The sequence below is a fragment of the Panthera uncia genome, chromosome B1, assembly GCF_023721935.1.
Source record: "Panthera uncia isolate 11264 chromosome B1, Puncia_PCG_1.0, whole genome shotgun sequence".
NCBI classification, from domain to species: domain Eukaryota; kingdom Metazoa; phylum Chordata; class Mammalia; order Carnivora; family Felidae; genus Panthera; species Panthera uncia.
The window spans coordinates 72,648,377-72,664,417 of record NC_064811.1 but is presented as its reverse complement, the minus strand read 5'-3'; the positions used below and the strand labels follow the sequence as shown (position 1 = coordinate 72,664,417).

Below are 16,041 nucleotides of genomic sequence, written 5' to 3'. Positions count from 1 at the left end.
TGCTGAGGATATCCCAGCTAGTATGCAATAGGGGTAAGGGAGAACATTACAAAGGCTTCCCTGAAGAAGTGATGTTTGCACTGAGATCTAGAAAAATGGCTGGCAATTAATAAGCAAGTGGAAGTTGGAGAAAAAACATTGCAGGCAAAAGTAACAACATGAGGAAATCTCATGTGGTAGGAGGGGACTATGGACTGTAGCTGGAGCCACAGAAAATAAGGTAGAAGGAGCTGGAGAGGTGTGTGGAGGTCACATCCTGGTTGGCTGGGTTGAGAATGTTGGTCTTTATTCTAAGAATGAAGGAACCTATTAAAAATTTTTAAGCAAGGATGTCAGCTTATAATTTTGCCTGTTGAATAGATGTCTCTACCTGTCAGGCAGGAAACAGATTAAAGGGAGGGAAGAGTGGAAACCAGGGACAGTTAGTGGGCTATGATGGAAAGAGGAGATGAGTGCATATTCTAAGATGTTAGTGGGGGAAGAGAAAGGAAAGGATTAATATGAAAACTATGTAGGAGGTAATATCAACAAGATTTGGTGGTTCATTTCATGATACTGGAGGGAAGAGGGATATGATTAGCAGGACTACTGGGTTGTTGGAGTGGATTGTTGGCTGTGCCATTCTGTTGGCAGTTGGTGCTTCTCTTGAATATCAAGAACACTGCAAAAAGAGTGGCTATATTGATGTTTAGCCCTCATGCCTTTTGAGAGTATTTGGCTCATTACTCCCTGATTAGTGGAACAAATCTCCCCCCACCCCCCGCCCGCCCATTTCTTTCCTCCTTCCTTCTCTCCTTCTTTTCCTCCCCTTCTCCCTTCCACCCTTCCTTCTTTTCTTTATTTCCTCCCTGTGGTGTTTTCTCTTCCTTTTTTTTTTTTTTCTTTAATCAAGAGCTCCAGTAGCTCATTTTGGTTTTTCCGGTTTTTGATAAATTTATTTCTTTGGGAATGTTTGCTTTGGTGTACTCTATCTCCTTTTGATGTTAACAGAGAGATATAATGACAGATATGTAAGTATTATTTTGAATTTGAATTTCATATGAATGAAGCTATCCTTAGATCTAATTTCTAATTATAAGACATTAGATTAAAGGACAAATAGGATGTCTTGAATTTTAAGAATTTGCTTTATCAAATATTATTAGCTCCTCTACTGAATACATTAGAATAGTACATCTACTGATCTATATTTTTACCTGTGTGCACACAAGAGGTTATAGCTACACAATTTATTTCCTAAAGCTTATTTGATTGGCATGGTAGAAAACAGGCTGCAAATGCACTGGCAGAAATACTCAATCTTTAAGTTCAAACAGAGTTATATAGACAAAATTTGTTTACTACTTCTATTGAGAACAAGTTATCTGCTGATACCAAGACTATTACAAACCAACAATCAAGTAAGAGGTTCTGTAGTACATTTATGTGTGCAGTATACAGCTAGTCACTACATTGACTCCATTACAACCCCTCAACAGTGCTTTGCATGTGGTTACTGCTTAAATAAATCCTTGCTGAACAAATAAGTGTTTATTTATTGCTTTCTGGAATACTCTAGAAGAGCTGGATCCTCAGTGTCCCTGAAGTCTATACTTTTGTAAAATATATATTTTTTAATTTATAGAGAGTGAAAGTTCTGCATCTCCTATAGAGCCACTGCCTGACAAATAGTACAGCAGTCAGCTTCATTATCACATGCCATTTAGGCATTGAACTATCTGCATGGAAATTAATAGGTTTCATTCAGGAAATAAGCTTGAAATATCTATAGCCTCAGATACTTGAAATATTCAAGTTCATCTGTTTTTATTTTTCCTCAGAATCAGAGTGAAGTGCCTAAACAGTATGAAAAAAATAGATCAGATTTTAAGAATTTTTTACTGGCTCCAGCCTACTTATCTGGAAAATATTGATTTCAAATGGATAGTAGCATGCATACTCTGTGCTCCTGCATTAATTCATAAGAAGATAGCTAACCAAGTTTGTGCTGGAGGAGTAAAACAAAGCAGGAATGAAAAATAACAGGTTTGACATAATTTATAACATTTAAATGTCCTTCTACTTAACTTTCCTTTGACTTAGCAGAGCTACGATGTCTAGCTTGATGCAGACTTATTTTTAAACACTTGAGTATTATAGACTTTCTAATCAAATAATCAGATGATGGATGTTGACATCAGCTAACTCATTTATGCTGATTTCATAAATAAGCCAAAGGTGACAGTCAATCTTTCAGATTTCTTTGAAGAAGCATATACCTATTATAGGTATAATCTTAATAGTGTATTGTTTATAACAAGGTAACAGGAGATGTCAAGATTAACAGCATCATAATCTTAGCTTAAAGCATGTTGTAACTAAAGAAAAAACCTAATTGATCTGATTTCTTTGTTTTAACATGTCTATAATCAGTAATATTTTGCAATGTGGCATATAAAAAATCAATATTTGAAGCTCATATGAAAGTCCACTAATATTACATGAAGTCTTTCCACTTGGAAACACATCTGTTATGTTGGACTTTCTTTATATCTCATAATATTTCACTGGGTTCGGGAAGGATTAATCATGATTCCTAATGACACTTAATCTTGTAAGGTTGTGAATGGGAAGGTGCACAATAATTGTACATGAAGTTGTAAGGAACATAGGCTTATGGTTATGTTTTCATTAAAATTCAATAGCATTCATTCATTTAATGGGTACTTTGTATGTGCTGGACACTCAGCTGGGCACCATGAGGAATACAGAGGTGGATAACACACGGATAGCTCCAGCCTTCAAGAAATGTGGGGTCTTGGCATAGCACTGACATATTTACCCCTGGGAAAAAGGAGCATCTCTGCTCTTTGAGACTGTGTATGTATCTGTAAAAAGTACATATCCACCATAAGGGAAAAAATGCTTGTTGTTAAGAATGAGAGAGAGATCTGTACTCCCAATATATATTCTACTTTAAATTTTGTTTTTGTCAGCAGGCCATGAAATTACCTCACACACATAGAGATAACAGCCACAATATTTTAGCTGTTTAGACAGAAACATAAAAATTCTCCCACCTGAGTCCTAGGACCAGTTGTTAATAATGTGTAAGGATTATAACCCCGCAATAGATACATGGCCACAAATCCAATTTCCGTCTTCAAAGAACCAGTTGTGATAGTAGTTGTGTTTGTTAGAAAATGTATTATAGGAAGAGTCTGATAGAACTGCTTCAAGGCACACCAGCAAATAGCTTTAAACCATATTTCTGAAATTGGCTTATTCCTTCATAAATGCTTAATGTGAATTAAAATTCAGTGAATGCACCGTGAAAGCAATAGCCATACTTTTATGAATCAGTCTTTACTGTACATGTGGCTAACACCTATTGCAAATGTCCCTTCACCTGCAAAAAGAACATGATAATTTTGATATTTTCATGAATCAGATACTATTATATGTAGAAAGATTTCAAGCTAAGGTGTTTTCATTTTAAAACTCTGCTACCATCTGAGCCGTATTTCCACCTCGTAATTCAATGGAAAACCTGGAAAAAGAATATTAATATGTTTCGGTGACAGGAATAAAGGTAATAGATGTATTTTTTTCATTATGACATACAGTAGTCATTTCCCAAACTTCAATGATAATCAGTTTTCTTGTTTCTAAAAAGTAAGAATAATTTGAATTTCTGCCCCTTCAGATATACGCTTTTAGTTTTCCAATTTTCAGGGAGATAGTTGAGGGTGTTTGCTTTATCAAAAGAAAATAGATATTTAAAAAACACAAAAATCTAGGGCAAAATATATTTACTTGAATTCAAAGGAATAGAAATAAGGTAAATGAGATGCCAATTGTGTTTTGCATGCAACTACACAATTATGGAACTAGAATTGAATGATATATCTCATCAACCCAATTGTTCCCTGATGAGGAGAAAATAAGTAGTTTGTAAATTCAAATAGGAGGTAATTCTTTTATAAGAAATTTTATCAAAACTTTGCAAAACATTGAAATCTTTAAGTTACAATTTTTTAAAGTTTAAATTCAAGTTAGTTAACATACAGTGTAGTCTTGGCTTCAGGAGTAGAACCCAGTGTTTCATTATTTACATATAACACCCAGTGCTCATCCCAAAAAGTGCCCTCCTTAATGCCCATCACCCATTTAACCCTTCCCCCCACCTATTGGCCCTCCAGAAACCCTTAGTTTGTTCTCTGTATTTAAGTCTCTTATGGTTTGCCTCCCTCTCTGTTTCTATCTTATGTTTTCTTCCCTTCCCCTATGTTTAACCATTGTGTTTCTTAAATTCCACATATGAGTGAAATCACATATCTGTCTTTCTCTGACTTATTTTGCTTAGTAGGATACACTCTAGTTCCATCCACATTGTTGCAAATGGCAAGTTACAATTTAAATATTCCTCTATCAGGTGATTCTAGAATCACTAAACAGATATTTTGAAAATTCTCAAAGTAGTAATTAATTCTTAATATGGCTATGGTGGTACATTAATACAAAGAACACTGAGCTAGAAATTATGTGTTTTGAATAAATAAATAATTGAATGAATAAAAAAGTTTTTTTAAAAGAATATATATTTTATCTTCCTGGTTAGAAGTAGAAACTACCTTACTTTTCCTTTGTGTTCTTCACACTAACACAACATAATAAATTTATTTGGAACTGAATTCATAAGAATGAATTCATTTGGCAGCTTTTTAAATTGTGAACTATAACGTGTGAACTGTTAATTTATGAATTTTAGAATTTAAGAGTTTAAGACTAGAATTTAACTGTCTGACAAGCCATAATAGCAAATTATCTCCAATTCACATACATATACACACTTTATCCTATTTAATTGTTGGAAATGCTCAAAAAAGTGGAGAATTGTCCTTTCAATATACACTGTGCTAATTTATGCCACAAGAGTTTTCTGAGTATGTACATACAGCTTTGTCTGAAGGGCCCAGTTTTTGGCCAGTAGACTGTGTATTATTTGCTATCTAGTGAAATTGGAGAAAGCACGTGCTCCAGCTACATCACTGAGTTTGAAGATTAATATAATTGTCATGAAAAGCATACAATGACATTAAAAATACTTCATCTTAAATTTTTACCATTATGATGTATGTAAAGTAGGCACCTTAAAAAGTAATCTTCACTAAATACTAATAACTGCTTAAAGTAATAACCTTTCCCTCGTAGTCTTTCTGCAAGGGAAACTAACACTTGGGAATTTAAAACAAAAGCAGTTCACAAGTTTTCTAATTAAAGCTGCTCTATATCTGTTCTTTTGACTCCCCATGATAGCCACTGACCTTTATCTTTGTACTGGGTTTCTGATTTACCTGCATCATTTGATTTGGTCATGTGTAGGAAAAGCATGGCTCAAAGCTCAGGGCATGGGCTTTAAGTCAGGGAACATGGAATTGGTCTTGTCTCTCTCCCTCTGCTGAGTGATATCATCTCACCCCTCTGAGCATGGATTTTCTCATCTGTGAAATAAAAGGGCTGGATTAAATGAAGTCAAAATGTTTTAAGTATGTTTAATGGCTTGAATTTTAGGCCAGTTTGTTCAGTTACACATTGCCAGACCTCAGAATTCATTTAACCTTTCTAAACCAAAGCTACTTGAGTGTCTGTAACTGGCCAGCCACTGCACAGAGTCTTTGTGAATGAAGTGAAATCATGCACACAAAAGATAAACATGAACTGTAACATGTTATACAGTGGGGACATTTTATTAAGAAGAGGCTGTATTTTCATTGAAATGTGTTAGATATATAATTATAGGTCTCGTTTATATAAGTAAATTGTAAACACAGAAAATGTAAAAACCATTCAATGAACATCCTACTTTATTTAGCTAAATAAAATGAAGTTACATTACTATTATTTTTCCTCTGATTTCCTCAATGTGGTTCTACTAAATATTACACACATGATATAAATAGAAAGAAATAATTTAGGGAAACAGGTGTAAATGAAGTTAAATTTTTTTTTCTTTGAAATAGAAGAAAATTTTTTTTCTTTGAAATAAAATTCCAGAGCCCTAGTATCTTATTAGGAGTAGAGGTGCTGTCTTTTCTAAATGCCTTTTTAATACCAAAGCCATAGAGAGTAGTTCTGGGCGTTTAGTGGAGCTCAGGTCTGGAGCTCAGGCTGACTGAAATTGTTCTCATTCACTCTTGTTGTCTTTTTCTTAATAAGGTTGGTGTGTAGGTCCTGGGTTAGAGATATTTAGAGAGATCATCAGGACTAAGCATCTCATATCTAAATCCTATTCTTTTATAGCCATTTTCTATAAAATCTCTTGAACAAGGCAAAAGAAATGACTTTCTTCATTCCTATGAAGTTTTTGTACCAAATGCTGATGAAGCTCCCTGCTGACCTGTATAGGGACATGTCTAAGATTTGCCCGTGTATCTTCTCGGCTCCTTCCCTTATACTCAAAGGAAGGAAAGTCCACTGAAGGGAAGAAGGCCAGAGAGTTTTTCCTGAAGCTAATTTTCTATGCCAAAACTTTCTAGAATGGGAGCTTCCAGAGGAGGTACAATCCCAAGCTTATCTGACTTTGACACCTTCATGATAAGCACTAATGCTTAGTTTATAACATTTAAGGCCTTGCATTTAATGTTTAGTTATTTCCCATGTTAAGCAGACTTATTGTATAAATATTCAACCAAATGCAAGGTTTACTTGTTGCCAGAACTTAACATGAGCTCAAAGTTTCCTCTCCCCAAGTTCACCTGAAAATGAGGTGATATGTCTGCAAAGGGGGAAAGAAGGGAGGATAGGAACAACAATATCCTTGCTCTTGATTGGGTCTGGTTTTCATTTAGCACAGCTATTAATGTCCTGGGGTGACTCTCTGATGTGGTATATGGTGTGGTCTAAATGTGCCCATCTATCCACTCCTGTTCTCCTGTCATCTCCTGCTTCTGTCATCCACACTTGGCCACCAGAGCCCATATACTCCTCTTTTTACCTGATCTGGGCTCAGGGGAAACTTAGGAACCCCTGCCACACCAGCCTCAACTCTTAGGAATCAGGGGATGTAGGTGTGAGGGGAGCAAGATTAAACTCTCCAACTTGGTATGTGAGCCCCCCATGTCTGTGTGATTATTTGCTCATACTCTATTAGCATTAGGAAAGTTATTTGGTCTTACTCTTCAGGCAGAATCCCACTAGGGAATGAGATGTGAGCTTGCCCAGCTCACAGACCTCTCCAACTTCATGAGTTACCACTCATAGAGAAATATTCAGAGAGAAGTATTCAGAGCAAAATACAGATTCCGACACTCCACTAATACTTTCTTTCAAATCTATTTCCCTAGAAATCTCTCTCCTCTTTCTTTTTATACTTTACTGTTGGGAAAACAATGGAAAAGGGTCTGGAACTTGAGCTTTTATAATTTACTTTCAGTGGCTCAACTGTGATCTTATTTCACAGCAATCCTCACACCTGTTTAAATGTGGGATAGGGAATTGCCTATTACAGCTATTACCCAAGGTTACAGTGCCTTCAGTTGGTGTTTCACATTTCTGGCAACTTTATGTGACAGATGTCCACTCAATCACCAACATGATGGTTGGAGCACAAATTGATACATATCATTCTTGAGTACATGTTGGAAATCTATATTAAAGGCACTGAAATTATGTATATTCTTTCAATCAACAGTTTCACTTCTAAATGACCATTAATTTAGGGGCACCTGGTGGCTCAGTCAGTTGAGCATCTGACTCCTGATTTTGACTCAGGTTATGATCCCAGGGTCATGGGATTGAGCCCCACATCAGGTTCTGTGCTAAGCATGGAACCTGCTTGGGAGTCTCACTCTTTTTCCCTCTGCTCCTTTCCCCCCAGCTTATTCACTCTCTCTCTCTCTAAAATAAAATTTAAAAAAAAATTATTTTTTTATTTATTTATATTTTTATTTTTATTTATTTATTTATTTATTTATTTATATTTTTTGTTTATTTATTTTTGAAAGAGAGATAGAGTGTGAGCGGGGGAGAGCAGACAGAGAGGAAGACACAGAATCTGAAGCAAGCTCCAGGCTCTGAGCTGTCAGCACAGAGCCAAATGTGGGACTCAAACTCACAAACAGTGAGGTCACGACCTGAGCTGAAGTCGGATGCTTGACTGACTGAGCCACCCAGGTGCCCCACTCATCACGAATTTAAATATAAGGATATTCATCTCAGCATTGATTATAATGTTAAGTTGAAGAAAATTGTTAGTAGTTTGACAATAGGGTTTTAGATAAGGTTGATAAGGCCTAAGATATGGGTGATCCATACAGTGGTATGCTGAACAGCCATTAAAATGTTGGAGTAGAAGAATAGAATACTTCATGGAGTGGAATGACGCTCTTGTTGCATTAAGTGAAAAGAACAGATTACTAAACAATATGAACAGTTTGTATAGTATTGCCTATTTCTATTTAGAAACCATCTGTGCCTGGTGTATGTATGTATAAAGACCTCAAGTAAATGCATCAGGCTCTCAGTTTTTCTCAGTGAAGCACTCTTTGCATTTCTGGTTGAATAATATTTTGCTTTGGAGAACTCTCTCATTCATAGGCATTGCCTGTGAGATGCCAGCACTATCCCTCAGGCATTACAGCAACCACAAAAAGTCCTCCCACGATGTCCTTGAGGAAACACTACAGTAGACTTTTTCTGGGTCACGGATTATAGTCATTTTATTGGCTCCCCTTGCTTACTTATATTTTCTTTAATTTCCTTTAATAAGTATGTATCAGACTCATAACAAAAGCATAATAAGCGGTGTTTATAATATTCCACTATATTCAACATTTATGTGACTAAACATTCTGCTGGTTTGACCATAATTAGAACTTAAAGAAGCCAATTTTCCTTCTTAGTGTCCCAGTTCTGTTTATGTTTGTTCAACGAATTAAAAAAAATCAGTTTCATGGGTACTTAAAAATATAGTTATACTATTAGTTATTCATCCATTCACCCATTTACTCATCCATTCATCTGGTCCGTATTTGTTAAAGTCATGCTGTGTGTGAAATGCTATGCCAGGCATCATCAGAAATATAGTGATGTACAAAACCAATTTATTGTGCTCTAGGCATTGATATCTAGCTCTTCATCATGATGAGTATATGTAGGAGTTTGTTAGTCTATTGGTTTCACAGACTGCTTGAAGATTGCTTCCCCAACCTCCTTCCGTTTAAGTTTAGAGAAAAGCTGTCTCTGAGTGAGGTATCATAGCACTCATAGTCTCTTATTATTTCTCAGATATATCTGGCTATAGTCCTTATTTCTCTTGATCCCAACTGTCAAACCAAATTCAAATACCATTTCAGCGATTGTCTTTTTATTTATCTAATAATACTGGGTACTACATCCAAATTTCAAGATAAATTTGAACAAAGATTTTTGCAGAGTAATGAGTTATACTGCCTGAATGAGTTTAATGCTTTATTCGTTCTTTCATTTTTGGCAAGTTTATCTGATCATTTGGGGCCTTACAATTTGACTTTGCAAAATTTTAATGCAAATCTTTTGGGCTCTGAGAAAGCTGTCATCATTTTATATTCATGTATACTCAGATCTCCTTAAGCTTGCAAATAAACTTTTAATGCTTTTGTTAATCTGATGACATATAGAAAGTTGTAAAAGTAGGGGCACCTGGGTGGCTCAGTCGGTTAAGCGTCCGACTCTTGATTTTGGCTCAGGTCATGATCCTAGAGTTTGTGGGTTCCAGCCCTATGTCTGGCTCCGTGCTGGCAGTGAGGAGCCTGTTTGGGATTTTCTTTCTCCATCCCTCTCTCTCTCTGCCCGTCTCCTGTTCGCGCACACACATGCACATGCTCTCACGTGTGCACTCTCTCTCTAGAAATAAACAAAACAAAAGAAAAAAAAAGAAAATTGTAAAAATATACTTTTTTTAACTGGAGTTTACTTCTCTTGGAGTTAGATAAATTCATCCACAGTGTACAATTTATTTTATATATGAACAAAGACCTTGTACATGGACTAGGAAGACCTTTATATGCTTTAGTCTTTCCTATAACCTGTGAGTATCTCATTAATAGACACTGCCTTTTGGTCCTAACTAGAAGATCTGATCATCCCAAATGCCTAAAGTCACATTTTAAAATGTTGTATTTTTGGACCTAAGAGTTTATTGAAACATAATAAGAATGACATATGTATTGAGGAGACGTAGAATTCAGTTGCAAATAGAAATTTGAAAGTAATTGATACCGTTCTAAAAAGAAACTACAAACAATGTGACTTGAGGAAGGTACTATTTTATGCTGTGAGTGGTGGGTTAGTGTTGTTGATGTGTGTATATACATGAGGGTGGGTGCGAGGTGTGTGTGTGTGTGTGTGTGTGTGTGTGTGTGTGTGATGAAATTTATGGTAGCAATTTAGAAATCTTCTTGGGGCGCCTGGGTGGCGCAGTCGGTTAAGCGTCCGACTTCAGCCAGGTCACGATCTCACGGTCCGTGAGTTCGAGCCCCGCGTCAGGCTCTGGGCTGATGGCTCGGAGCCTGGAGCCTGTTTCCGATTCTGTGTCTCCCTCTCTCTCTGCCCCTCCCCCGTTCATGCTCTGTCTCTCTCTGTCCCAAAAATAAATAAAAAATGTTGAAAAAAAAAAAATTAAAAAAAAAAAAAAAAAAAAAAAAAAAAAAAAAAAGAAATCTTCTTGGTCCTTCTCAGAGTTCAACCATTTTATAAATGCATCTACATTGATCTATCTTTGGAATCTATGAAATGGCTTTTGGCAGTACTTTCCTTAACATAATTTGGAAGTTACTAGCTAGATTAGTTCTGGAAAAATTAGCCAGTGGCTGTCCACTATCTATAGAATCAAGCCCCAAGACATAATCTTGTTATTCACGACCAATTTTCTTTGGTCTCTCTTTCTTTTTAATCAGAGATGTCACAATTGCTCGACAGAACTCTTCAGTCTAGGCAGACAAGTGTTTTCAAAATACTTTCCAGTTACCTCATCTAATATGTAATTTTTAACTCTGCTTTACCTTTGAGAAGGCTTTTAGGCTTCCTGTCTGAATTTTACCTGGTCTAAAAAGTCCAGCTCAAGCCTCCAGAAATACAAAACAACATTCTGTAACTGCTGAAATGTGTAGTAATTTCACCTTACTTAGTGTTCCTAGCATCTGCAGATATACTATTCATATTTGGTTGCTTAGGTGAAAACATTGAAAGAATCCTTGATTCTTTTTCTTTCACATCCTCCATCCAATTCTATAGCTAATCAGTTCACCTGTATTTCAAAATATACCCCTGATCTTACCATGGCTCCTTTCTCTGTTCCACCATCCTTGGCCAGGTGTTCATCATTTCTTCACCTGGACTCCTTCCCTGGCCTCTGAAGTGACCTCCCTGCTTCTACTCACACACCCCACTCTGTTCCCTACCAGTCACAGTAATTCTTTTGAAACAAAACCCAAATCATCCCTCCCCTGCTGTCAACCATCTAGTGGCTTCCTTTCACAGACAGAATGAAATCCAAATCCTTACTGTGGTTTACAGACCCTACATCCGGTGGCTCTCACTAAGCTCTATGTCCTTTCCCTTTTCCACTGGTGCACTGCCCTCCAGCTATGCTGGCCTTCCAAGTACATTTCCAATACATAATAAGTGTATATAAAATGAATTTTATTCATTTAAATAGGGACTGTTTTTCTTCTGAAAGCAAAGGCAAATGCTATAGTCTTCTGCAAAAAAACTAAATAACCAGAAAATTTTTTTATCTTAATTTAAAAAGACAAACTTCAAGAATGTATAAAATGGCAAAGGCCATTCTCTACTTCAGATTTCTGTGGGATTTTTGGTGCATATTAGTAAGTTAGTATATTACAGAATATGGGCCGATTCTAATAAAATTACTTGTATCTCGCATACTTATCACGAAAGTTCTTGCTTTTCCATGCCTGTATAACAATTCTAGTTGATCCTACATGGGTATGTGAAATTAACTTTCTCCCTAAGAACAATGTAATGTTTTTACTCGTAAGATAAATCTTGGAGATTTAAAAAACTGTTTATCACTATATATTATTCATATTCCATTAAATGTTTTCCTAGTAAGTCACATAAATTAGATTGACTGTTGGACAGATGGGCAGATCCACATGCATCCAATATTAGGCAGTTGGTGAGCATGAGATGCCAGAAAGAAGATGAGGAATATCAAGGCAGGAGGCTTCCTATTGCTCTTGAAAAAGAGGATTCTTTTACTCCTCACTCTCTACTACTTGTTTTCCTTTGAAAGTAAAGCCTTCCAAAGCAACTTTCCACACTTTCTATCTAAACACACACTCAGTGTTTTCTCATGATAATTGATATGTAAATAATAAAATGGAATGTTTAGGCAGATTGATAAAGGGATTTTCCCTTCCCTCTGCCTTTTATGCAAGGATGACAGCTATGAAATGTGTTTCCTTTGCAAGGAATGTGACAGTGTTCAGCTATGAGAAGATGAGAGGGAGAGAAAGGCTGCATATGGAGGAATAGTGTGTCATTTGTCACTGCCTGGATTCATCAGCCATGTGGAACTCCGGGAGGCACTGGCTGAGATACCAGTCTTCTTTATTTATTTTTTCCAGAATACGTCAGCAATACAGATTTCATTAGGAGCAGAGAAAAACATAAAAAACCAGTTAGCCTTTGTGATGGGGAGCAGTCATCTCAGAATATTGATCAAGAGTCAAAAAGAAGGCTTTTTGTAACTTATTTCATCCATAGGTTACACTGATTTATCTAGAAAATTTTAATTTCAGGATGTATCTTTGGATAAAACAAATGAGGATCTGTCTAAAACTACAGATAAATTCTACCAACTGTAATGTTTGATCTGGTGGAAACCATTTTAATTTAACAATCCCTTCTCTATAAGAGGGGATCAATGGATACCCTACAGCAAAATTATGTGTAAAGGCCCCTAGTTTCACATCCAATGCAGATTTTGCATATATTTGATCTTTCTTAATCCAAAATATATCTCTCAGATCTAGATGTCAGTGAAAATTGAGTGAGCAAAAATGCTTCAGGGCCACAGTCTTTTTCTACTTCCTGTCCCCAGATCCCTTCTAATTGATAGAGTAAAATGTGATGAGCCAGAGAGCAGACCACTGTGGCCTTTTCCATACTGCCTCACAAAGGTAGAATTAATGGCCACAGTGATGGTGATCATCCTCACTTTTTATGTTCAGATAAATTTGGATATTTGCTTGGAGTTAATACTTTCTACCACAGTAAAAATTTGGGGAAATTAGTTATATAAATCAGTGTGCCAAATTTTGTTTTGTTTATCCATTTTATTTTGAGTGGTATTAATTCAGCGCTAAATTTTCATTTAGTTATTCTCTACCCAAACTTTGAACCCATATCAGCCAAACATATAGAAAGAAATGGCTTTTGCTGCCATCATGGTTAATTCTTCTTTTATTTTGTATTTTTTGGTTAATTCTTTTAAAATTACTTTTAAAAATTTGGTAAAATATGCTTTAAAATTTATATTTATTGAATGTTTTTCATGAACTCTTTTTTCCTTTGAATACATGTATAATTGATTTGCAACTTACTTTTTTGTTTGTTTTCTAATTTATATTTCTAATTTTTTAATGTTTTTTTAAATTACAATTCTGGTGTAGTTAATATAGTGTTTTATTAGTTTCAGGTGTACAATATAGTGATTCAAAAATTCCATGTATCACCCAGTGCTCATCATGACAGATTCCTTCCTTAATTTCCATCACCTATTTCACCCATCCTCCCTGCCCACCTCCCCTCTGATAACCATTAGTTTGCTCTCTATAGTTAAGAGTCTGTTTCTTCCTCTCTCTCTCTCTCTTTCTTCCCCTTTGTGCATTTGTTTTCTTAATTTCCATACATGAGTGAAATTGTATGGTATTTGCCTTTCTCTGACAGATTTATTTCACTTAACATTATGCTCTCTAGCTCCACCCGTGTTGTTACAAATGGCAAGATTTTATTCTTTTTCATGTCTGCATAATATTGCATTGTGTGTATATAGCACCATCTTTTTTATCTGTTTGTCACTCAATGGACATTTGGGCTGCTTCCATATCTTGGCTATTGTTAATAATGCTGCTAAAAACATAGGAGTGCATGTGTCCCTTTGAATTGGTGTTTTTGTATTCTTTGAGTAAATACATAGTAATGCAATTACTGGATCATAGGGTAGTTCTATATTTAACTTTCTGAGGAGCTTCCATACTGTTTTCCACAGTGGCTGCACCAGTTTGTATTCCCACCAACATTCCGCGAATGTTCCTTTTATTCCATATCCTCACCAACACTTGTTTCTTCTGTTGTTGATTTTAGCCATTCTGACAGGTCTGAAGTAATGTCTCACTGTAGTTTTGATTTGCATTTCTGATGATGAGTGATGTTGAGCATCTTTCCATGTATGTTGGCCATCTGGATGTCTTCTTTGGAGAAATGTCTATTTGTGTCTTCTGTCTATGTTTTAATTGGATTATTTGGTTTTGGGGTGTTGAATCATATCAGTCCTTTGTATATTTTGGATACTAACTCTTTATCAGATATTTCATTCACAAATATCTTCTCCCATTCTACAGGTTGCCTTTTAGTTTTGTTGATTGTTTCCTTTGTTGTGCAGAAGCTTTTTATTTTGATAAAATCCCAAAGGTTTACTTTTGATTATCAACTTGCTTTTCATGTTAGTTTCTATTAACTTCTGAGTTCTAATATTCTTTGCTTAATTTGTTTTCTACTTGTTTCTTTTCAGACTATTGAAGGACGATTTATTAGGTTTTTGGGTTTTTTTTAGAATTGTATCTGTTACTTTAGGGAATGTGTGTGTGTGTGTGTGTGTGTGTGTGTGTGTGTGTGTGTGTGTGTTTAAAGTTTATTTATTTATTTTGAGAGAGAAGGAAGAGAGGAGGGACAGAAAGAAAGGAAGAGAGAATACCAAGCAGGCTCCCCATTGTTAGTGCAGAGCCTAACATGGGCTCTCTCTCACAAACCAGGAGATCATGACTGGAGCTAAAATCAAGAGTCAGATGTTTAACCAACTGAGCCACCCAGGTGCCTCTGGAAGGTGTTTTAAAATATTTTAAATGCAATCACCAGTTAATACAGCATTGAAGTTTTTCTTGTTAGAGATACGTTATTTTCTCTATGCCTTACTGGAACAGAAGTTGGCATGATACTGTTACAATGTATTTAGCTGGTGGGGCGCCTGGGTGGCTCAGTCGGTTAAGCATCCGACTTCGGCTCAGGTCATGATCTCACGGCTCGTGAGTTCGAGCCCCACGTCGGGCTCTGTGCTGACAGCTCAGAGCCTGGAGCCTGTTTCAGATTCTGTGTCTCCCTCTCTCTCTCTGACCCTCCCCCGTTCATCCTCTGTCTCTCTCTGTCTCAAAAGTAAATAAACATTAAAAAAAAAATTTTTATTTTTGTATTTAGCTGGTATTAACTCTTCTAAGGTGCATTGTTTCTGGGAATACCATTGTTTGGCTTCACTGGGGTACATTTAACACAAGCTGATAGAGCCAGTACTTCTTTTCAGGGCCTATTACCGCATAGACGTTAAAACTTGGCAATCTTTCACCTGCCTATTTTAGAATCTTTATGTAATCTCTGTTAGACACACATTTAAGTTTTTAGTTTTCTTTCTTTTTAAATGTATTTTGAATGAAGGTTGAGGTGATCTCTTAAATAGCGACCAATAGTGATTCTAACAGCAAAATAACTTAAAAGGAACCTTGTTGCAAGTATAGAACATAAGTGAACCCACAAAAATTATATGAAATTATAGTTACATCACCAACTCCTTTCACATCTGATATTCAACTAATATTTGATGAATTTCCATATGGTGCCATACACTATGGTAAATTTTAGGATACAAGAATGAGTAAGAAATGCTCTTAGATCTTAGGGAAAAAGAATATAGCATCTCTGTGTAATAGTTAAGCCTGAAAAATCTCAGGAAAGCTAAGGAATAGTTTTCTCGAATCTGTTTTATACTCTAGACGGTTCAGTGTT

The 16,041-nt window shown here is 36.0% G+C and overlaps 1 protein-coding gene and 1 long non-coding RNA gene across 8 annotated transcripts in view; both read left to right on the top strand.

Moving 5' to 3' along the window:
• Positions 1–16,041, top strand: part of LOC125923682 (uncharacterized) — a 1,073,698-nt gene that overhangs the window by 856,796 nt on the left and 200,861 nt on the right. The gene's annotated exons all lie outside the window — the stretch shown is intronic.
• SNCA (synuclein alpha) overlaps positions 1–16,041 on the top strand; it is a 155,872-nt gene that overhangs the window by 22,879 nt on the left and 116,952 nt on the right. Inside the window, exon 5 of one of the 7 annotated variants that reach the window (XM_049632128.1) lies at positions 1,821–2,043. The exons of the other annotated variants lie outside the window; for them this stretch is intronic. Coding sequence (XP_049488085.1) covers positions 1,821–1,913 — 93 coding nt within the window. The 3' untranslated portion in view covers positions 1,914–2,043. Of the gene's footprint in view, positions 1–1,820; positions 2,044–16,041 lie in introns of those variants that run through there. 7 annotated transcript variants of the gene reach the window in all.